The following is a 22891-nucleotide window of genomic DNA, read 5'->3' as shown; positions in this document are numbered from 1 at the left end:
TTGGAGATGTTAAGTGACTTACCCAAGGGCACAGAGCCCACAAACCTTGGCCAGGAGTCAGTCCAAGCAGCACGGCTCCAGAGCCCTGGAACCCTGCTCACTAACTCATATGACCTCTTGGCTGGGGGAACAGATCCCAATGGGCTGGCCATGGGGCAGGTTGCCCAGAGATGGGGACTCTGGAAACCAGGCCGGGAGTGCTGGACCTAAGTGTGAAGGCATTTGGATAGGTTCCTGGTCTTGGGTGAGTAAGGAGGCTCACTGCTCATCCTTGATCCCTTTGCTAGTGACAAAAAGAGACGAAAGTCCACGACAGCACTGCTGGGGGCCAAAAAATAGAACCAGCGCTGCTTGGGACTGTTTCTGCAAAGTGGAAGCAGAGAAGGGAAATGTCGCCTCCTGGTGGAAATCCTCGGTAGTGTCAGTAGGGTTCCTGCAGAGTGAATCCTGGCACCTGGCTCTTGAGGCCAGGATAGGTGCCCACCACATTTCCCCAGTGTCCCTGCCCCCTGCACCGCAGCCCACCCACTGCTACCGGCTGGCTCTGAGCACCCGAGTGGGAGCTGGTCTCCACTACGCTATATACTCGGAAGAAATTCCTCAGCGTTTCTGGCAGGCAGAGGGCACCCTGCTCCCATGTTTGCATCACCACCTTCCAGGGCAGCGAGCTTTACACAGGGCGTCAGCACACTGCCTGGTCGTCGGCCTGGTCAGTGAACACAGCTGTGAGATTGCAGAGCTGAGAAGTGCTGTTTACAGGCAGTTTTCTCGAGGACTTCAGGAGAGAAAAGACTGATGGCTTTGGGGCAGGGGCGGGCCTGGGCTCCTTGCCCTTAGGCCCACAGGAGCCAGGGAGCTGCAGGGTGTAGCGTCCCTGGGTGCAGGGTCTCTGGTGTAGGGAACAGGTCACCTGGAAGCAGTGGGCTGGGAGTGATGATGGGGACTACGCCTGTGGAGCAGTGAGTGGAAGGGTGGAAAGAGTGAGGGGCTTGGTCACCTGGAAGATTTGGGTTTGAATTTGGGCTTCGCCACATATTAACCTGTGGGGCATGAAAAACTCCTAGGACAGAGCCTTAACTGTAAAGCAGGTAATAATGACAGGACCACCCGCAGGGTTTCAGCGGGATTGAAATAAAGTGCTGTGTATAAGACACGAACGCCTGACCGATCTGTGTGGATCCACAGTAAGTCCTGGGCTCCTTGTTTGTGAAGAGCCGAGGGGGGAAAAATGGGCTCTTTCTTCTTTGTTCTCTCCCCAGTATCTCCATTCTGGGGGGGGAGAGAGAACCCTTTGAGGGCTCTCCCAGGCCCTCTGGTTATGGCCTGACACCCCTTCCCTTCCCACCCCCTGCCCTCCAGTCTGCCCCTGCTGCTTCCCCTCGGGACCATCTACATGTATGTTTTTGCAACTCCTCCCCCCCCCTCCCCCCTCCCATCTAAATCCTCCTCCTCCACAGAGCTGTTTGCAAACCCACATGCCAGACCTTCTCAGGGGTCTGGAGCAGTTTGTTGCCTCCCTCCCCCATCGGAACTCAATTCACATGTTCAGCTTTCCATGCGCGAGGAATGGTTTCAAGGATAAAGGTGTGATCGGATGTTTCCATGAATGGACCCCCTCTCTGGCTTCTGCTGCCCTGGGAGCTGGCAGAACTCATGGCCGACAGAGACGGGTCACACACCGGGAAGCCAAGCAAGGTAGATTTACTCGGGTCATATCTGCGGGTGAGATAACAGCACGTACATACAGAAGTCCACGGGCAGAGGCACCGCCCGGCACACAAACACCAGAGATGGGGGAGGGGGGCGGGGAGGGGGAGATCCGGAAGTGGCTTTGGGGCATTCTCTTGAAAATCCAAGGGCAGCTTTGGTGCTCAGAGATTCAAACAGAAGACGATACAAAAACCAACCCATAAATATATATATATTATATATGTGTGTTATATATATATAAAATTGCAAAATAAAAGCCCAAGAAACGAATCACCAATCTGCACATCAGTGGCTCAAAAAGTGTTAGCGCAGAGAAAGGCAAACCCATCCGTGGAGCTGCTGCGTGTGGCCGGGGCTGGCATTTCCATAGCAGGAAGGGCATGTACATGGAACCCTATTGGAACCGTCACAACACGAGGGCAAGTTAACACACACAATGTATGTACATGGGAGACGATTGTCAGACACAGACATTTCACCAAACCATCCACAGCTTTAGAGAACACCAAACCATCCACAGCTTTAGAGAACACCAGACCATCCACAGCTTTAGAGAACACCAGACCACCCACAGCTTCAGCGTACACCGCACTCTCTATCCAGACCCCACGCCCTGGCCAGGCCAGCCCAGGCTCTCCCTGTCCCTTCTCCCCGGGGGGAGGGTGACCACTACGCCCACAGATCCGGGGAATTTAAAGGTGGAGCCGATCACCGAGATCAAACAATTGCTCACAAAGCAGGCCCAAGAGGCATGAGGTGGAGTTGAAATGTGGGGGTGGGATCCCCAAAATATATTTCCCTTTTTGTAAGGGCTTTGATGTATTTAAATGTGGCCCCTCCATCCATGGTCCAACTGTGGTCCTCTTCTGATCCACTTTGAAAGGGAAGACGTGGCCTTTGAGCTTCTAAACGTTATACAAGGTGATTTGCTGGAGGGGAGAACGGTTTAGGGTTCTTCTATTGTTACTCCCCACCACCACCACCTAAGCCCTCTCGACATTTTCTTTACACGACTCAGAGACAAGGGACTTGCACACGACAGCTGGCCTCATCCCACCGCCGGGGAAACGGGTGAGCCAGGAGCCAGGGGCAACTACACGGGGACTTTCTCACACTGAGGCTCTGGCTCTGGCTGCCCCTGAACCCCTCCCTGTGTCAGTAACAGTGACCATTTCTCCTTCATCTTCAGGCTCCAGTTTCTCAAAGCCATGACCCAACTTTTGGAAGCATCTAGACGGAAAATGGCACCAATCATCATTTTGACAAAAACCTGATACCACTTAAGTATGCATCAATAAGAACCATTACCTCCGTATTTTTTTTCCGGCTGGGGGTTCTTTCTAACTGTGCCTAAAAAGAGAAGCCTGTCTCTCCATGACAATGATGAGTGGAGCTTTCTCCACTGAAGAATGACTCCCCACCCCACGCTGACTCCTGGCTGAGGGTGGCTTCTCACTGTGAGAGGCTCAAGAGGGTTGGGTGTGCCTTGGTGACAGGGCTCTACATGTGGGCTCTTATTTCTGGCGATATAGATATCTCCCATCCAAGTGGGTGTAGGTTGGTTAACAGGACATTTGTATATCAATGCTCTAAAGTGTATGCTTTTTGTATTGTAGCGTGAGTGGACCCGTGCAGATAGATAACCAAAGAGCACATTTTATTAGAGTCAGTTCAAGGCCTCTGACTTAATCTCACATTACATTATCCCTTCCGGGGTAGATGGGGGACACTGGCAGTAAGATGTGCCAGCAGGTTTTGAGTTGTGAGGTGCCCTGTCCTTTTTGTGGGTGTGCAAGGCATGGCTTTGTCTCCTCCCTCATTTCTTCTCAGACTCTTTGAGTGCTGTTGTCTTAGACCAGCAACCCCTTCCACAGGGGTCGCCTAAGACCATCCTGCATATCAGATATTTACATTACGATTCATAACAGTAGCAACATTACAGTTATGAAGTAGCAACGAAAATAATTTTATGGTTGGGTCACAGGACTGTATTAAAAGGGCCAGAAGGTTGAGAACCACTGTCTTAGACAATTTGCTTGGGCTCTATTTCCAAAGTCGGCTGTAGCTGTGCCAGCCAGCTCATGGGCTTCTGCTGGCCTGTGAAAGAAACAGGAGCTATGCATTTTCTCACTTGTCCAATAGTCAGAAACTGAATACTCCCGGCCTGGAACTAGAACATAAACATCACACTTGTGCGAAAGATGGCAGGCGTGTGGGGTATGTGTCCACCTATCCCTGCGTGTATCTGCCTGGAAAAGCCCACACTTCTTTTTCATCTTTCTGACTTTCTGAAGTGAACTGTGCCCTTAAGCAAACGGTTCTTTCAAATCCATGCAATCAGAGAAGTGGCTTTCTAGCAGTTTCCCCCGTGCTGACAAAAGTGGTAGCCATCTGTTATGACACTGACAGATGACAGCTGAGTGACTATATTGCCACATTCAGGAATGAGTGGCCCAGTATTAGACACAGGAAGCAGGCTTCCAGGCCCAGTATAAGTGCACATCAGTGGTATAAGGACAATGCTTTCCAATGGAGTTCATCCAAACACACCCAGTCCTTCAAAAGTAACATCTCTGTTTGCAGAGGAACCCTGTTTTTGTACAGAGGGGTTGAGGAAGGTTACTCTTATCTGTGTGTAACCTGGCCGAAGTAGGACAGTTCCTTGGGCCACCTGCAGGCCAAGGAGCTCCTATGGGGCCCAGATCTGGGCTGTGGCTGTACCTTGGCTGCACTTTTTGCAGTTGGAGGAAAGGTCACAGGGTGTGGATGGTTCTCCCACAGCACTGCTGGGTGCCAGCCACCGAGCACGGAGGATGGCTGGGACTACGCTTCTCTCTCTGTATCACCCCTCCCTCTGCCTCCCTCCCACTCTTGCCCATCTTTCCGTGGAAATAGCCTCAAACCCTCTCCACTTCCCATCTCAGCTGGCCACAGCACAGCAGACTGGTTCCATCATCTCATTCCTTTTCTGTGAACTATTGCCTACCGATTCTGAGCTCTCTGTACATACATTTTCTCCAGACAGATTCTGGTCCAAGATTTCAGCCAGCTTTTAACTAGAGCCAAAGACCGCATCCCCACCTGTCACCCTAAAAGCCTCTGGTTCTGTTTGGACTGAACATCTGCTTCAACAGCATCCAGTGCACAGCCACAGGCCTGGAGCTAAGCACGCCACATCAATACAGACAGGGAAGAGCAACTCTACATAAGCCAAAATAGAACCGGAAACCGAGCTACTTATTTGAATACTAGAGGCCTGGTGCACAAAATTCGTGCATGGGTATGGTCCCTAGGCCTGGTCGGCGATCAGGGCTGATCTGTGGGGTGACCGGAGGGGCAATTGGGGAGCCCCCGCTGGCACCCGCCTTGGCCGGCCTAGCACCACTTGCTCAACGGCCCCGCACCCCACCGCTGCTGCCGGTCGCCTCTCTCTGTGGGAGGCGACCGGCCAGGCGATGGGGGGAGGGGGGGCAGTGCCAACCCGCTTGCCGGCGAGCCCCACCCCCCAATCGCCCTGCCGCTTCTGCCGGTTGCCTCCCTCTGCAGGGCAACCAGTGGGATGATGGGGGAACCCCCCCTTGGGGACCCCCCTGGCACCCACCTTGGCTGGCCTGGGGCCTGTGGGCTGGGGGTAGCTCCTGCATTGAGCGTCTGCCCCCTGGTGGTCAGTGTGCCTCATAGCGACATTCTTCAGTCGATTTGACAGAGTAGGCTTTTATTATATAGGATTTCCCTCTTTTTGTCAAAAATCTTTCTTAAGATGCCTTATCCAAATCATTTGTTGGAAATGAATTCTGTGCTGGAAGCTCACTTTTTGCTCTAAAGGAAAATGTAGTGTGAGGCAGGTCACCTAACATGGTTTAGTAGTGACGTTCAGAAAGGCCTCCTTACAAGAAGATTGTCCATGCCTCCAGCCCACTCCTCTTTAAGTCCATTCTCCACTCAGCCACCAAAGGTTTCCTAAAACCCGGGGCTGATCATGACTCTACCCTGATTAGAAGTCCTGAGTGGCTCCAAACCCCTTACATGATAGCGTCTGGTTCCTCCATACTTTCTACAAGTTTCTTTATGATTCGGTCCTGCCCACCTGTGAAACAAACACCCCATCTCTGCCTCCCACCTTACACCTAGTGCTCAGTGCACACATCATGGAGTCTTATGCTTCTGGGCCTTTACACGTGCTCTTCCCTCATCCTGGAATGGCCTGCCTAACCTTTTGTCCTCCTAGGAAATTCCTCTTTTTTTTTGAAAATCTAACTCAACTATCATTCCTTTCAGGAAGGTTTCTCTGGTCCAGAGGACAATAAACCATTGCTTCCTAAAGCCACCTCTGCACCCCTGCCTGTTTGTAACTTGTCTATGTGCCTCCTTTACTTATGAGGTGCCCTCAGGCCTGGCCCATAATCCAAGCTCATACATGTGTTTTTTTAATGTACAAAGAATGGACAAATGGGTAAATATGAGGTGGACTCCTGGCATAAAGTCCAAGGACGATGCCCAAATTCCAACAAGCTCTGGCATAGTCATCTGAATGAGGCCTCTCTGTTGTAAAGGGAATAAAGAGAATTTGTTGAATGCAGAGTCAATCAACATATCTCTAAGCCACAACCACTCACACATAAAAAGCTGCATCAATGGTTGTGTCCACTCCACCCTTTTCTTAACATTGCTTGCCACTTATTATTCTAGTCACAATGATTGTTTTCTTTTAACGTCAGCATAATGCCTGACATTTAGTGGGTGCTTAACAAATATTGTGAAGGGACCAATGAATGAATGTGAAGTCTACTTTTATAAAGAAGGCATCAAAGGATTGGCGTTTAAAGGCATTTCCTATATCACAGACTTTTCTGAGGCATCAGTGCCCCTGATCATTGGGTTGTCCATCACAAGACCCAATCAGAAAGCAGAAAGGGGGAGGGGTACATGGGGGCTGGGGTAGCAGTTGGGAATCTGCATTGGAGAGACACAGCATTGGGTTTTCCTTAGTCTTATCAGTTTTCTTTTTTCTCAAGAAATAACCCAACTATGAATGGTATTTCCTGCCCAACCAGAAGTTCCCTGCATCTCCTTTGTCAGAGGTCCACACTGGCCTGGCCACAGTCCACGTTAACCAGGAACTTAACATGCACAGATGAGGGAGAACACGGGTAATTTCCTGTCTTCATTTCCCGTACTGACATTATTCAGTGGAGACCAGTCACAAAAATGGGGCCTGGACTAAAACCACCCCCCCTGGGGATTAGAGATTTTTTGATCACCACGGCTATTAAGAGCAAAGGCTCTGGACTCAGGCTGACTTGGATTTAAGTCCAGGCTCTGAATCTTTCTAGCCAAGCCACCTGGAACATGTCAATTTTCCTTTGGGGGGCTCAGTTTCCTTTCCCATAAAATGGGACTAATCTTACCCATATTATGTGAGGGTTAAAGGATGTAATGTATATAAAGCCTACACAGTGTCTCTATATACAGTAAGTGCTCAAACATGGAAAACTATGATTAAGAACTTTCAAAAATACTTTTACAATAATCAGGACAAAGAGGGAAAATATCCTTTGAAGACACTGTGCTTTAAAGAGAATGGATTGTCTATTTTTTTTAGGAGCTAACAATGCTCATTAATCAATACCCCATGGAAGAATATGAAAAGACAGGGTTAGCATTTAAAACAATAGCTGTGGCCAATACTAGGCCCCAGGATGGACATAGTGACAGGGCCAAGGACACGTAAGCCTCTCTGATTAATCCTGAAAGGTTCATCACCAGAGTGACTGAGTTGGAATCCAAAGGACCCAAGGCCAAGGTGCCTAGGGTAAGATGCCAGTTCTAGTCCATGAACCAGTGCTTCTGGGTTTGAGGGAAAGTCAGGGGACCCCTCACTGCCAGGCAGAGTGAGGTGGGTAGAGCTGCATGTGTCATGCAAAGCTAGAAAGGGATAGTATTGTTTATCATCCTCATATAACCCAAAGCCAACCGAGGACCTACCTTCCCCCAAATGTCTGCCCTGAGCATGAGACAACTGTTTTCTAAGCTAAATTTGGTTTTACTGTGGAAGCTCCTGAGATACACAATTTGAATGGGTCAAGCTCCTGGCATCTTACACTGATTAATTATCTCCCATTCCATGGACAGCTTGGCTTGCCCTGTGTCTGCCAACTTTTACAACTCTTCCATCCATAATTCAGGAGGTTCCATGAAGAAAGCTCAAGGTTAGTGGTTGGGGAAGCACAAGCTAAGCCATCAGTCCTTGGGAACAAAGATTAACTTGTTGTGGAGGGGACAAGTCAATTTGTCTGGTTACTGTGAGCAGCAAGGCAGGGACCCTATGAAAAAGAGGAGAGAGATTTCTAAACATAGTGATAGCTCCGTTAGTAGGAGATTGGGTTCCCATGAGGAAAAGGACCTTGTTCAGGGGAAGCCTTGACCTGATTTTTAGTCTGAGCCTGTGAGAGCTTGTGGCCCACTCTTGCCCTCTTGCCCGAGGTTCAGCTCAGTGGACAGCACCCTCACAAAGGCAGCCCACAACTAGGCAGTGTTGGGTAGTAGAAAGAGCACTGGACTGGAAGCCAGGAGACCTGAATTCTAGTGCAGGCTCTGCCACTAACTAGCTGTGTGACCTTGGAAAGTCACCTGATTCTCTGGGGCGATTGTAAATGAGGGGTTGGTCGGGCGATCTCTATGTTCCCCATCAGCGTGTGGTCCAGGGTCCTACTCTATCCCTCCTTGGCCCTGTGCTTCCAGGGGCGGAGATGGGAAGAAGGGAAGGTGGGAGAGAGGATGCAGATGGGAGCCCCAGGGTGCTATGAATCAGGACTCCACCTTCTCCTTCTTTTTGCTCTTTTTCAGGAAGGATGGGGTTCGGAATTTCTTTTTCTTCTTTGAGGGAGATTTGGAAGGTGAGCCCTCTGGGGACATGGGGCCGCTGGTGACCGACTCAGTTTTGTCCTTAGAGGTGTCAACTTCCGTGTCAGCATTGGTGGTCATCTGGCTCAAGCCTTTGCTGAGAATTTCCTCTGCGGTCTGCTCGTCCTCCCTCCCGTTGACCACCACCCCTTCTGGCTGCTTTGTTTCGGGCTCTGTGGTGGCTTTGCTTGTTTCTGTCTCCTTAGCACCTTCTGGAAAAAGATCAAAAGACATGACCCATAAGATGTCATTCAGGTGAGAGCTTCCACCTGGGGTTACCAGAACTTCTTCTAGGCAATTCTACAAAGTTAAGTCCAGAGCAGTGAAAGAGCAGGCTGATGTTGTAGGAGCAGAGGGTAGGCAGAGCTCTCATTCAAACCTGCACCCTTTCCACACTGCCTGGCCTGAGAACAAGCCCTTCGCAGGTCAGTGACTCTGGGCTCTTGTTGACAAATGCAAACAGGTAATGGTGTCCAAATATGGCCCAGCTAGGGGCCTTTCTAGGCACAGACAGAGGAAACAGACACAGGCAAGGACAGAGGCTGTAGGAGCGGGGCGAGCAGTGTCCTGTACAACTCAGTGGAGACATCTAAGAATTGTAACTGGTGCAGTTTCACCAGTAAATATATGGAAATTATATTTTTTCATACCATTTTATTTCCTACATGAGGGAGGAACGAACTTTTAGAAGAATGGAGAGTTGCCTTCTCTGTAGGCAGAGAGGGGAAGGCAGAAGGAGGATGGAATTCCTGAGTGACATGAACCCTGTGTTTCTAAGATAAGGATTGACCAAAAGGGGAAGAAGCTTGGTTGGCCCAGGCTAGAAGCCATTGCCCCAGTTCTTTAACCTGCCTGGAGGGAGCCTGTTAGGATTGGCACCATCTTCTAGGCCAGAACTGCCCAGACCCCATAAACAAAACCCTCCTGTGGCCCTTTCTCCACCCTCCCACTCTCACTCCACTCTGCTTCCACTGGGGCTCTGAAATACCTCAATGGGGAGGCAGGAGAGAAAATTACAAAACCATGGCAGGAGGGAAGTAGAGAATATAGGAGTCAGGAGCACTGGGGAACTCAGTAGTTATATAATGACTGGAAGTGGGCTGGACAGCAGGAATGGGAGCTGATGGCCAAGGTCTTTGCTACTAAAAGAGAGGCAGTTCTCAGAAGTTACCTGGCAGCAAACCAGCAGACACAACCTTCTCCCCACCCACTTTCCTCACTTCACCTGCTATTCGGCCTTATCAATCTCTGGTCCCTTGACCCCTCTCTGTCACCCCGGCCTTGTCTCCCTCTGTCTATAAGGACCTTCTCTCTCTCCTGTGTCCCCAACCTTCACCCCATACAATGAATCAACTTGAGTGTTATCTTTTCCTTCAAGTCTTTCCTGATCCCTCCCTACTTCCAAGTAGAATTGATCACTTTCTCTTTTCTTCCCCCACTATATAAACTTCCACCATAGACACTGTAAAACAACCACACTTTCTTTTTTTATGCTTATCTCCCCCTCAAAACTGAAATAAATTAGGGCAAGGCTGTGTCTAAATTATCTATGTAACTAGCTCATAGAAGGTACTCAGAAAATGTGGAACCCATGAATGGTCAAATGCACGAGCTAACAAATGAATGTGTGAATGGTTTTATTCTAACCAAGCCAACACTGTACCTCATCTTCTTTCTTGTCTGCCCCAGCCTGAGCCTTCTAAGCTGATCTGGACCAAGCCATGTACACAAACAGCAGCCCTGAGTGCTGGCCTTTGTCTCCTGTACCTACTCCCCTGCTCCTCCTCCTCCTCCTCCTGGGCTCATGTCCTCCCATGGTTCTACAACTTCAATCCAGTTTCTTGCTAAAGTCCACTCTTTTGGATGACCCATTAGGACATGTTTCTCAAGCCTAACCCTCTCAGATGACTTTGATACTTGCCTTCTAGCTCCATGATCATAACTGTGGATAAGAGGGACACCTACTTTCTGTCCACGTGTGCTTTCCTTCCCTCGTGGATGGGTATCCTCACCCCAACAGTGACCTTCATCCATGCCCATCACCCATACCCACCTTACTGTCAACCTCACCTAAAGCCTCAGCCCCTGGTCTGTGTCTTGGGTTAGGAGGGTGGCACTCAAACTTCTCACTATCCAGAAAATGAGGCCACACCAAGTGCACCCATCAGGATCTCAGAGCTCCCAAACTATCAATTGTTTAGGGGAGGAACAGTAAATGAAAGGGGGGCTAGTGGAGGCACAGTGGGCCTTAGACTCCAAAATGAGGTCCCCAGCCCCTTGGCGACAAGGGACAGAGACCATTGGAGAGTTTGGGTGGCCAAGAGAAGGTGCAACAGGTCAGGGCTCCAGAAATAAGCACTTATTAGGCTCCATTAGGAAAGTATCAAAGACCAGCTCTGAGAGCCCAGACTCCTCCTCTGTTAACATCTCCAAAGAGTTAAGGCTGGAACTACACAGAGCTCTCAATTGGTCTTCAGTGAATTGAGGACCAGGCTGGGAAGAGGCCCAAGAAGGAGGGGCAGATAGGAGCTTGTCTTCTAAGATCCCCTAACAACAATCACTGGCTTTCTCTCTTGGGTGAGACACTTAGAGCTCAGGGGACAGATGTGAGGGTGGGTGGAGTGCAGCAGAGGCTGAAAACTGAAGGCTCTGTCCAAGGATGGTGTCCCCAGGAAGCAGGGGATGGGAAAGGGGGATCCAGAGAGTGGGTAATTTGGAACAAGACTCAACTTGGAAGCCAAGGTCCACATCCAGACCCCTGTGAATGCGGAGACCAAGGGCTGAAAAGCTTGCAGAGGATGGAGGAGAAGAAGAGGTGCTTCTAGAGGGAGGTCCTGAGCGTGTTTGGACATTCCATCTCTCATTCCATTTCTCACCATCCCTCAGCTTCCAGATACTCATTGTCTCTTGATCTTCCTGTGTCTCTTCCAGGATGTTCACTTCCCCAGCTTTCTAACCACAACCCCTGGATAGCCCACTCTACTCCTGTCTGCCCGTCAAGTATACATCGTCCCAAGGTCTGGCTCAAGCCCCTCTTGACATTTGACAATGATCTTGCCCTCCTCTAAACCTACTGCAAATATATTCATTCTACACTTGCATGTCATTTATCTTTTTTTAAAAGCCCACACTTGGGTGTGGTCCCCTCCCACACTAAATCGGGGCTGGCCCTGTGGCTTGCCGTAACCAACAGAATGCAGAGAAAGTGCCACTGAATCAGCCTCACGCTGAAGACTTGAAAAAGCCTAGCAGCATCTGCTTTTATAAGTTGGGGAGCCCAGAGCCAACATGTATAAATTCTGACTACCCTGATGGAAACACATATGGCCTACAACCACATGGAGAGAGACAGAGAGTAGGTATGCATGCCCTGAGGGATGCTGAAGACAGAAGTCAAGCCAGGTGCTCTATGCATCCCTATAAGATAGGAGTCCCTAGAGTCATGCAGACTCTGGCCCATAACCCCAAAAGAGGCCATGGCTCCTTAGAGGTGCCCATGCATTCAGAACAGGGATATATGTACTCGTGAGGGCCAAAAGCACTCTACTACATGGAATGGCCAGGAGCTGACCCCACTGCCCATTCACGGTGGGGGCTTGTTTTTTCTGGGTGGCATGCTCTGTAAAAGTATCGGTGTGTGTTTTTGCATGTGTGTCCTATGTATGTATATCCTTCAGGGGAGTCTTGTTTATGCATAGGACATATGAAATTGATCATGACTTTTATTGTCAGGAAACCTCCCAAAGGCAGGATTGTGAGTTGCAAAAAAAAAAAAAAAGAGGGAGGGGGAATAGATTTCTTTTGAAAAAGTCCTCCCTCCCCCATTGCAAGTGTGGAGTGGGTTAGTAAGCAGCCTCTCTATACTTACTACAGAGACAAGTATTCAGAATCGGAGGAAACTCCTTTGATGAAGGCACAAATGGGAAGAGAAAGGAAGACATTGTGGAGACAGGTTGACAACACCACGATGAGACACAACGAACACAAACAGTTGGGGGACATCCACTTGGGACTCTGGCCTCAAGCAGATGGGTTTCCTCTGGCAACCCTGGGCCTGCACTTGGGCAGCAATTGGCCTCTAGAGGGAGCTAAGGGGTTGGGGCATTCTAGCAGCGTCCACAATGTGGACATTCTACCCAGGAGGGAGCAGATTCCAGCAGGTCACCAAGCTGCCACTCCCTGCATGGTGGTCCAGCCCTCTGTGGTGAGGACTCTGGGGGTTCAGGGAAGAGTGTTCATGCCCAGGTGTGATTCTGGGAGCTCATTAAAGACACTTTTATAACCTAGGTGGTATGGACTGTAATACTATTACTATCTGTCATATATATTATTAATCATAACCACTTTTACTCTTTCGAAGTATTTTTCATTTACAACTTCCCTTACACATATAAGAACCTTAAAAAAGGGAAAGAGTGGCCCCATTCGACAGACAAGGAGACTGAGGCACAGAGATGACCTGATTTTCTAAAATTAGTAGTTGAATTATTGTTAGTTAGCATTGGAGTTGGGCCTAGAACTCACTTCTCTAAACTAGTAGCTAGTGAAGTGGTTCTCAACCTGGGCTACACGTTAGATTCACCGGGGGGATCTTAAAACCCCAGGCTTCCCTCCTTCCCACCCCCAAACTATTTAACTCAGAACCTACGGGTGGGACCCAGCAGGCATCTGGAATGTTAAAGTTCCCCAGAACCCCCATGATTCCCAAGTGCAGTCAAGGTGGAAAATGACCTCATCAGCCTCACCTGGGAGCTCCTTGAAAATGCAGTCTCAGGGCCCACCCCAATTTTGCTGCACCAGGATCTTCATTTTAACAAGATCCCTAGATGGTCCCGGGGCACATGAAAGTCTGAGCCCTGGGCTGGTGCACCTAGAAAGGCACACCTGCCAGCCCAGTCTGAGGTAGAAGTGAGAAGGCTCTGAGTCGGTCGTAAACTTATTCATCATTGCTTAACCTGGAAGCTGTATGGTCACAACTTGTGAACGGAACAAGCTTCAGTGAGTAACCCCAATTTCAGATTCCCTAGAAATGGCAGAGGGGAAAGCTTTTCTGGTTGGGGGGGGGGGGGGAGGCGGGCAACACCTGTTGAAAGGCAGGTGCCTGTAGTGTGCACGCCGGCCCCGCCTTCCACGCAGATTCCTTTCTCCGCCTGTGGATGCCCCTTCCTCCCTCCTGGCTGCTCAGCTGACTCACCGTCTAAAGACTTGGAGGGAGAGACCACGGGGCTCTTTGTCTCCGACTTCACTGGACTCTGTGCTGCGGAAGCAGGTGCAGACTTGACAGGGGAGCCAGGCTCCTCTGCAGCGGTTTCTTTCTCTCCTGAAAATACAGAAAACCACCTCAGGATAGGGGTCAAGCAGAGGAGAGAGAGAGAGATAGAGAGAGAGAGAGAGAGAGAGAGAATATTTACAAAAATTGCTTTCTTCTACTTGGTCCTCATTTCTCTCGGCTGGAGTTAGCTGCTCTCCTAACCGTTTGTTATTTCTGCTACATCCTGGGGGAGTCAGAGTCATGTTCTGCTTCCTCCTCCATCAAAGCACATCCACCTATTGAATATGTTGCCCCTGGCGCAGACAGCAAGCTGCAGGAGAGTTCCCACCATGATTGGGTGGCATGCAGCTCATTTTTATTTACTGAATTTACAAGTTCAGTGCCAACAATGCCTAGGGATGGAAATCACCATATTTTTCCACCTACTTTCTCAGTTGGCACATTAGAACTCTGAGCAAGCCAGCGAGGTCCTTCTGGTGCCTGCTTGGCGCCTGGGAAGATGTCTGACGCTGGGCGGGGAGGGAGCCGGTGGAGGAAGACCCTGCCCTGAGGGAATGAAAGCTGAGCTGGTGGACAAAACCAAGACTTGAGTTCTTGGTCTCAGACCCCAAGTGCCCCTGAAGCAAAGAGAAGGGACAGCTCCGTGTGGGGGTGGGGAGAGGCAGCGCGGGCTTCCTAGCAGGAAAGACTTTGAGATGGAGCCTGAAGTGTAGATAACTTCGGATCAGGCTGGCCTGGAAGGGAAGCCATGCCAGGAAGGGACAAGGGCATGAACAAGAGCATACAAACTATCATGAGAATGAATATCTACCTGGGAGTCAACAGAGAGAGCTGGGCTTAACTAAAGATTCTGAAATAAAGGAGTGAGAGAAAGACACACAGAAGTCAGCTAGTGGAGAGTTTTGATTGCCTAAAACGTTTATGCCAGATCTGAAAGAGAATTAACTATTGCCACTGTTATAATGATCTATTATAGCCAACATTTATCTGGTGGTTATAGACCTACGCCATATCCACAGGCACTATGCTAAGCATTCTGCAAGGATTAACTCTCTCCACCCAGCTGAGAGGGTCGGATGAAATCCTGAAGACACCATGCAGCTGTTAGGCATTGAACAATGAGGGTCATTATTGTGATTAATAGTAACGCTAATAAGAATATTATTTGGTGATTGGGAAGGCAGATCGGGTTGAGGATATCATGAGAAGAGAGAGAAACAAGTGAGGATTAAAAATGAAACCAGAGGCTAGATTGAGCCCGGGGCCCTGCGGGGTGGGGGGAGGCCTGGGTTCCAGGGCTGCCCGTTACTCTGCTCCCTCTCTGGGCTTCCCCAAGCTCTCCCCTCCCCTCCACCTGAAGAGCCTGAAGCACTGGATTCTTTACCTTCCAGCTCTAGTTTCTTCCTCTCCACCTCCTTCTTGTATTCCTCCAGCTCCTGGTCAGTGAGTTGGCTGAAGGGGTTGGGCACCGTCTCTTCTGACTCATCTTTGGTGTCCGCATCGCCCTTGGCCATCAGCTGGCTGTCTGTAGACTGAAAGTTAACCACAGAGTGTGTGTTGCTCTCTGAACGCCGGGGCGGGGCCCGGGCCCGAGCTTCCTTTCAGACTCATGTGGCTGCCAGTGGCCTGGCTGGGACCGCGTGGCACGCAGCTCCTCCGAAACAGCACAGGGCCTCAGGGCAGGACTTGTGCACTCCTCCCTACAGCTACCTCACCCCAGACCCGGATTCTGGATTCTTTGCCGCTGCCTAGAATGCAGGGGATCCACCCTCTTCCCAGGAAATAAAATCAAAGGATGCTCCCAGGCAGAAGGAAGACACACCTTTATTGCAATCGTGCCTGTGGACGCTTGCAAGCCATCCCTCTGCAAGTACAGTCAGCGGCCCAAAGCCAGTCAGCCAAATCCAGCAAGCAAAGCTTGGCTCAACCCGCTTCATGCCAGCTGTTCCCACCATGCCCCCCACCCCCTCCCACCTCCACAAAGCAGCACAAGCTGCAGCACACAGCAGTGAAACACACAGCGGCTTCAGCGTTCTCGGTCCAAAGGGTTGGTCCTGTTTTGCACACAGTCATAAATGACAAGGAGACCAAGGTCCTGAATCTCGTATCTTCAACGGCCTGTACTGAGGTCCCTGTGGGGACATTGGCAAAAGCACCGTTTCACCACCTCTGGGGAGCCCCTTGCTCTGGGGCGCTCACCAGCTGGGTAAGCTTGTGTAAGCTTCAGGGACCCTTTGACCCCCAATAGCTCAGGACAGGTACTGAAGTTCAGGCTCCACACTCCTTTTTCCTAAGCCAGCACCCTCACCTTGGCCCTCGTGACTGCAGTGCTGTGACGCTGAGGAGGAGCCAAAGCAAGGAAAGCCCAGGGGAGGGGAGCCCTGAGCAGCTGGCCATCCTTCTCATGAGCTCCTTCCAACAGAGGGCAGCCCTGGTAAATCTTATGGAATCATGGGGCTCACAAGAGAGGCCAAGACAGGATTCCAAGAAGAGTGACTCCACGGAGAGCACTTGGTATAAATGGTGGAGTTTTTCACAATTTTGCTCATTGTCTTGAACTCTCACCTCCCCCCAGTGTCATGCAATATTTCCATCCTCAACCCTGTGGCACATTTTGTGTTCCTCATCTTGGCTGAGTGTGGGGGGGGGGGGGACATAACCTTCACATTTTTGTCAATGGACACCCACCTTATGGGCTGCAGCCTGACCAGAAATCACTGCCTCACCTGTTTGCTCAGCAGAGAGGAATGATTCCTGTATTTCCCCCTTTCTTCCTGCCAAGGAAGATGCCATGCCCACCGCTAGTTTGCAACGAGCAGCAATTATTTCCAACATGAGCCAGAATTCTGACCTTGACCCCCTTTGCTAAGCACTAGACAAACACTGTTCTATCTCAAGCACAGAAACGACGACTTTATACTTTCTCACTCTATGTGGGTTTGTGTGCAACTACCTGCCCCCTCCCTTCTGTAGGAGCACTGGTCCTTATATACACGCCTCCCCTCTGAGCATCGTCCCAAAGCTACAACCTCACGATGCCGTATCCATGCAGAGGCCAGAAAAGCTCAGGGCAGGCAGGCCTGGGAGCTGCCAGCCACATTTCTGTGACCCCCACTTTGCAAGAGGCTAACAGAGGGCAGAGTGGAGTTCCATGGGGGAAGCATGGACGTCAGCAGGCAGGGCAGTTGCTGCCCCACCCAAGGCCCACAGGGTGGGGCAGACACTGTCCCTGGTCCTCACAGCATCTGTTTTGCAGCAAGAGCACCAGCACCCAAGATCACAGGGGAGTGGGCATGAGGACTCAGGGGTCCTGCCGCCCAGCCCCAGGCATTGCAGACTCGGAAGGCAAACATGTCTCCCCTCCAGACAGGGGCCGCCTCTGCTGTACCGGGCTTCTGCTCTTCTCAGCGATGACGCTCGCCAGGAGCTGGGACTGGGGCCCCGCCGACTTCACATCCTGTCGGTTCTGTTCGCGAATCTGTGTGGAAAGGGAGGGGGAGAGAAGCTCAGTGTGCAGTGTCAGGCTGGGGACGTTGGGAGGGGCATCCCCAGGGCATCCTGGTGTCCAGTGTGGGCTGTGACTTGGGTCTAAGCAAGTCCTCTAGCGGTGGGGAGCCTGTCTCCCCTATTTCCAACACAGCCTGTCCACTCTGACACGGTCCCCTTGTCTGTTTCAGAGTGCATGCACGAGTTAGGGACAACACCCGTCTCATTGACTCGGAGAAGGTACCCGAAGGAGGTGAAGAGTGAAAGGAGCCATCTTCAACCCTGGAGGGAGATTCTCACATTTTAATATTCCTATGAAGCCCCTGAGGGGTTTGTTTAAAATGCAGAATCCTGGGGCCAGCCCACACCTACACAATCTGAATCTCTTGCGGGGGAGGGGACCCAGGAATCAGCATTTTAGACAAGCACTGCTGAGAGGCCTCGCCCACACACTGAAACCCAGATCTGGGAGTGTATCTGACCTACTGGGGGTGGTCAGCCACAACTGCAGTTCTTTTTTTAAAAATATATTTTATTGATTTTTTTACAGAGAGGAAGGGAAAGGGATAGAGAGTTAGAAACATCGATGAGAGAGAAACATCGATGAGCTGCCTCCTGCACACTCCCTACTGGGGATGTGCCCGCAACCAAGGTATGTGCCTTTGACCGGAATTGAACCTGGGACCCTTCAGTCCACAGGCTGACGCTCTATCCACTGAGCAAAACCGGTGAGGGCCACAACTGCAGTTCTTAACGTGACATTCGACATGTAAGTGAACTGTAAAGCCGAGGTGGGGCAGTAAATACCAAGGATTTTGAAATCTTGGCCAAAAGGATAATAGCATAAATAGTATAAACTTAACTAAAACTCAATTGGTGGGCAGATCTCTTAGACACATCTAATGCCTGAGGCGGGCACCTCTCCTGGAGGAGGGTCCGAGAGGGTCACCTAAGTACAGCCCTCGGCACAGGGCCTGGGACAGCGCCAACAAACAGCAGTTTCTTTCCTGTGAGAGGCAGCAGGGGTGTTGGTACGTCAGGCGCATCCTCACCCCACCCCCACTCTCGAGGGAGAAGGGATGGCGAGACAGCTGGCTAGCACCCTACCTTGTTCCGCATGTCCAGCACTTCTTGGGGGTCGGTATAGAGAGGCACAAACTGGTTTGGGTTTTCGATCCGTATGGGCATGCCACTGCTGGATTTCTCCACCTCGTCGGCCTTCATCCACTGAGCACACACAAGGCCAGGCGGGTGAGCAAAGAGGAAGGCCCACGTGTCCTCCCCCGTGGTCGGCCCCAGGGGATCGGGGCCCACCGGCCCACACGGGAGGTCAGCAAGCCTCTACAGACATGTGATCTCCCCTCTGTGACGTCTGTCTCCCAGAGCAGGAGGGCAAAGAAGACCCCAGGGCAAGAGCCGTAAAGAACACGTTAAGAGTAGGGGTCAGCCCCTCGGTAACCAGCGCTGGCAGACAGGTGGCCACTGCAGCTACGCATCAGATGGCTCCATGTTAATTTGCAGGGCTTCTTCTTCTTCTTTTTTTTAATGAAAAGCTATTCTATTTGGCTGCCAGCTACTTTAATGTTAATGAAAAATCAAATTACGAGTTAGGATGTGTGTGTGGCGGGGAGGACAACGTAATAGAAATGAATATCCCACCCGCCTACTGGGTTTGCATCAGATGTGCACTTCAAATGGTGGATACCCATCCTGGAACTTCCCAGGATTCCCTTCTTGATGTGGGAGCAAGAAGCAAAAATCAATTGCTCCTCGCTTTTGTGCTGCTGGGGGTGACCTGGTCCAGCCATCCTCTGGACCCCAAAACTCAGTGCAGAGGTACAAGAAACAGGTGTCCAGAGGCTCTGTGGGCACGAACAACTGCTCCATATAGTGAACCCTAAGGGGGGCTTATAGCCCATAAACGTAGCCAGGCACTCTCCCCGCACCCGTCTCCCCCAGCAGGGCCTCCCTCTGCCCGCCTTACTGTGGTCTTGGGCCGGGGGCTGCCCATGCTCCTCTGGACCTCGTCAGCCACGTTGACCCGCAGGTAGGTGTTGGGTGTGTTGAGCCAACGGGTCTTCTCCTTCTGCTGCTTCTGGGCGTGCTGCCGCAGGGCGGGCACCGGGGTGCCGTCCTCCTCGAACACGAAGGCTGTGACTGTGGCCGGAATCTCCACCTCACTTTTGTGTTTGGTTTTCTCTTGAACAAAGGGGTGGCGGTATGTGTAGCCTGTTCTGTAGCCCTAAAAAGGACAAAAAGAGAAACACTTCACGTGGGGAAATGGTGTGTATGCACCTGCGCGCCCACCCCCTCCCCAGGCCCTTCACCCCCTTCTATCTCATGACCGGGTTTAAACCTACATCTCCACAGCACAGCCTGGGCCTTCTGCTTCTCTGGTGGGTCTCGGAATTGGTCCTCTCTTGGTGCCCCAACCGCTCCCTTCCTCCACCCCAGCGAGCCCTCTGATCAGGGCTGAGAAAACTGCTGGAACCTTCTGAGCGTGACAGGACTCCTTACCTAAACACAGCTCCAACTCTGCGCGGCTGCAGTGGGTCCCAAGCCTGGCTGCACCACGCTGGAACCACGTGGGAGCTTCAAAAATGCGGATGCGGGGCCCACCTCAGCCCTGCCCGCTTCGTTGGATGTGGTACCATCTGGCTACAGGATTTTTAAGTTTCCCAGCGGGTTCTGACAGTCAGCCCTCCCTTCCTCAACGCTAAGCCTCCTTAACTATTTCCCTCTTCGAACCCCGAACTCTGACTACAGGACATTCCTGTCTCCTAAGCAAGACCATGTCCCACGAAGGCGGAACCGAGTGCCGCTCAGTGACAACGAACACCCGGGAATCTTGGCGGCTGACAGAGCAATTCTTAGCTCTGCCTGTCTTCCCTAACTCTGTTTTGCTCTTTTTTTGGATTACTAGTAAAACCGGATGTTTTAAATTACATTTAATGGCCACTCGAATCCCTTCCTTTGTAAATTGTGTTCTTGGTTCATTTTTCTGCTGAGATGTTTTTCTTTTTCACATTGATTTGTACTAACTCTTTACAGCACGTTGACCATCATCAGTGTTACAAATATTCACCCCCGTAGTTTGTCTTGTCGCTCTGCTTATGGTGGGGGGAGTGGTTTAGAAAAATGCAAATTTTGAATGGTAATGTAATCATAACAGTCAGTACTTGTCATCATGACCTCAGACTTTCCTGCCATGATTGACAAAGTCTGCCCAGGACAAGAGACTCAAGAATGTTAATCTGTTTTTTTAATACCTGTAGGAGTTTTTTATGTTTTAATTTTTGATAAATCAGGGATTCGTCTTGCTGAAAGGAATGTGGTAGCAAGCCACCTAAGTTTTCTTCTCCAAGGGGCTAGCAGTCTAGGTTTTCCCGCTGCTTTATAAGACACCTGTTTGCCCTGTTAAACGCTTCTGGATTCTCGAAGCTACCACACTGACTTGCCTGGCCGTTCTGCACTACCGCTCCTCTGTTTAATTACGCTTTACCATGTGGTGGGACGAGTATCCCTAATTTATTTTTTATAGGATTTTCTTAGACATTCTGAATTTCACCTGGAAGACCATTTTGCTACATCCTCACACATTCCCTGTTTTTAAAGGAATTACACTAAGTTTATTGGTTAATTCGGAAAAGTGACCTCTTTTCCCTATGCAAGCTTTCTAACCAAAAAATAAATTATAGCCCTTCACGGGTCCTGGGGCTAAGCCTCAACAGACTGGCCTCGGAGGGCCACGGCAGGAGACTCACCAGGTTGTCCAGCATCCTCATGAGGGCCTCGAACTCGTGTTCCCCCAGCCGGCTCTTCTGCATGGGCCCGAAGGTGCTCCCTGCCCACTGCACAGAGCCCACCTCATGGGGGCGGTGTTTCTCCTGCTCCAGGAGGATGAGGTTCTCCACTCCCCCCGCGCTGGACAGAGCGGACACCTGAGGCAAGAGCAGAGGGCCCTCAATCGTGTGTGCGCGCATGCACATGTGTATACACCCGTACACACACACACGCACACACATACACACCCCTCTGAACACTTACCTAAGCTCATGTGTGTAACGGAGAGTGGGGATAAGGGAAGATTAGGAACAGAAATGGGCTGGGAAGCTGAGCTATATTTGGCGTTTTTTCTCCCAGAGGAAAGGCCACCCCCAATTTGTTGGGAGGGCACCCATTCCAGGGAAAGAGCTATTAGAAGTTCCTTTCTTAATGCCACTTCTTAGAGATTATAAAGGACATAGCAAGTGTTAAACCTTAAGTATAAAATAGTATAGAAAACTGAGAGTGACCTGGGTTACAGACCAACTTCAGACTGTGGTTGTTTCTGGGGAAAGTGGGAGTGTGGGATTAAAAAGGGCTCTAACGATGACGTAAAGTCTTGTCTGTGATATTTTATTTCTTTAAGAGGAAAAGATCTGAAGCAAAAAGGCTGTTAATATTTGTTAAATCTGAGTGGTGGGTATCAGGTATATGCTATTATATTATGCTCTGCATTTTTCTGTGTGTTTGAAATATCTCCCATTAAAAAAAAAAAAGTAACTTGAGAGAAAAAGGCTGGCTTCCAGGCCATGAAATATGAGTGCAGCTCAATGGACTGAATTAATAGGTCAAAGGAAGAAGGTGTTGTCCACGATGGGATCAGCCAGTCAAGGAAACCCAGAGGAGACGAGGGAATGCTGACGGCGCACAGCCGGGCGCTGTGCAGGCGGACGCAGCTCACCGGCGGACTCAGAGTCTTTGTCCCACTGTCAGGCTCCATGGGGAGGGGACGATACAGGTGGTCACAGACTTTGAGTATCAGGGCAAGAGGTGTGTGTATACAGCAGGCGATTTTAGAATGATCCTAAACACATTCATCGATCTAACTAATTCCCTTATTTCTAAGTCCATGCTCGTCTAATAGTACATTCTGTTTACTCCTCATAGCTGCCACTCGGATATAATTGGTTATGATTTGGCTTCCTGGGCAAGTTCAGCTACAGAAAGTAGCTGAGCCAGGAGTTTTGTGCTGTGTATCAATACACTAGATTCTAATTGATGTTTGATATCCCATGTAAGCCTGCTTATTACAGAGGAGCAGCTCCTACTTATAAGCCTTCAGAGTTTCAGTTTTGGTGACAGTCGTATTTTTTTACTGAAAATGAAAGGAAACAGCTTGCTGATGAACACAGGTCTATGAGCCCATGAGGACCCAGACGTGCCCTGGAGTGTTAAAGTCACCAGTGTAACAAATGAGACTTCTTGGAAGCAACCAGGCCACCTTCCCAAGGAGACGCCATCACCCTGTAAAGAGGAGGAAGCTAGAACCCTAACTTTCCACGCCCTTTATATCCAAGACATGTGCCCAGTGGAAGGCTCTATTTTTAACCTTGGGAAGACGGAGACTTCAGAGGTGCTTTATTCCATCCTCCTTCCAACAGTAAGAGTCACGGTCTGATTTCCTGAGAAGGTGGCCAGCTCCATGCTTGGGAGGCACTCATTATACAGCTGTCCAAGTGTTAGAGGGTCGCCGTG

The 22891-nt window shown here is 50.4% G+C and overlaps 1 protein-coding gene across 4 annotated transcripts in view; it reads right to left on the bottom strand.

Moving 5' to 3' along the window:
* Positions 1 to 6483: 6483 nt before the first annotated feature.
* The window catches only part of ADD2 (adducin 2), a 90067-nt gene continuing 73659 nt past the window's right edge, over positions 6484 to 22891 (bottom strand). For all 4 annotated transcript variants that reach the window (XM_081101356.1, XM_081101354.1, XM_081101355.1 and 1 more), the window contains 7 exons: positions 21136 to 21312; positions 19356 to 19613; positions 18479 to 18598; positions 17274 to 17363; positions 15270 to 15417; positions 13808 to 13933; positions 6484 to 8825 (listed from right to left, as the gene is read on the bottom strand). In XM_081101356.1, the coding sequence (XP_080957482.1) occupies positions 8518 to 8825; positions 13808 to 13933; positions 15270 to 15417; positions 17274 to 17363; positions 18479 to 18598; positions 19356 to 19613; positions 21136 to 21312 (1227 nt within the window). In that variant the 3' untranslated portion in view covers positions 6484 to 8517. The remainder of the gene's footprint in view (positions 8826 to 13807; positions 13934 to 15269; positions 15418 to 17273; positions 17364 to 18478; positions 18599 to 19355; positions 19614 to 21135; positions 21313 to 22891) is intronic.

This window comes from Myotis nattereri (genome assembly GCF_964212035.1).
Source record: "Myotis nattereri genome assembly, chromosome: 10".
NCBI classification, from domain to species: domain Eukaryota; kingdom Metazoa; phylum Chordata; class Mammalia; order Chiroptera; family Vespertilionidae; genus Myotis; species Myotis nattereri.
The sequence above is the reverse complement of the archived record's forward strand: the minus strand, read 5'-3'. Positions and strand labels throughout refer to the sequence as shown.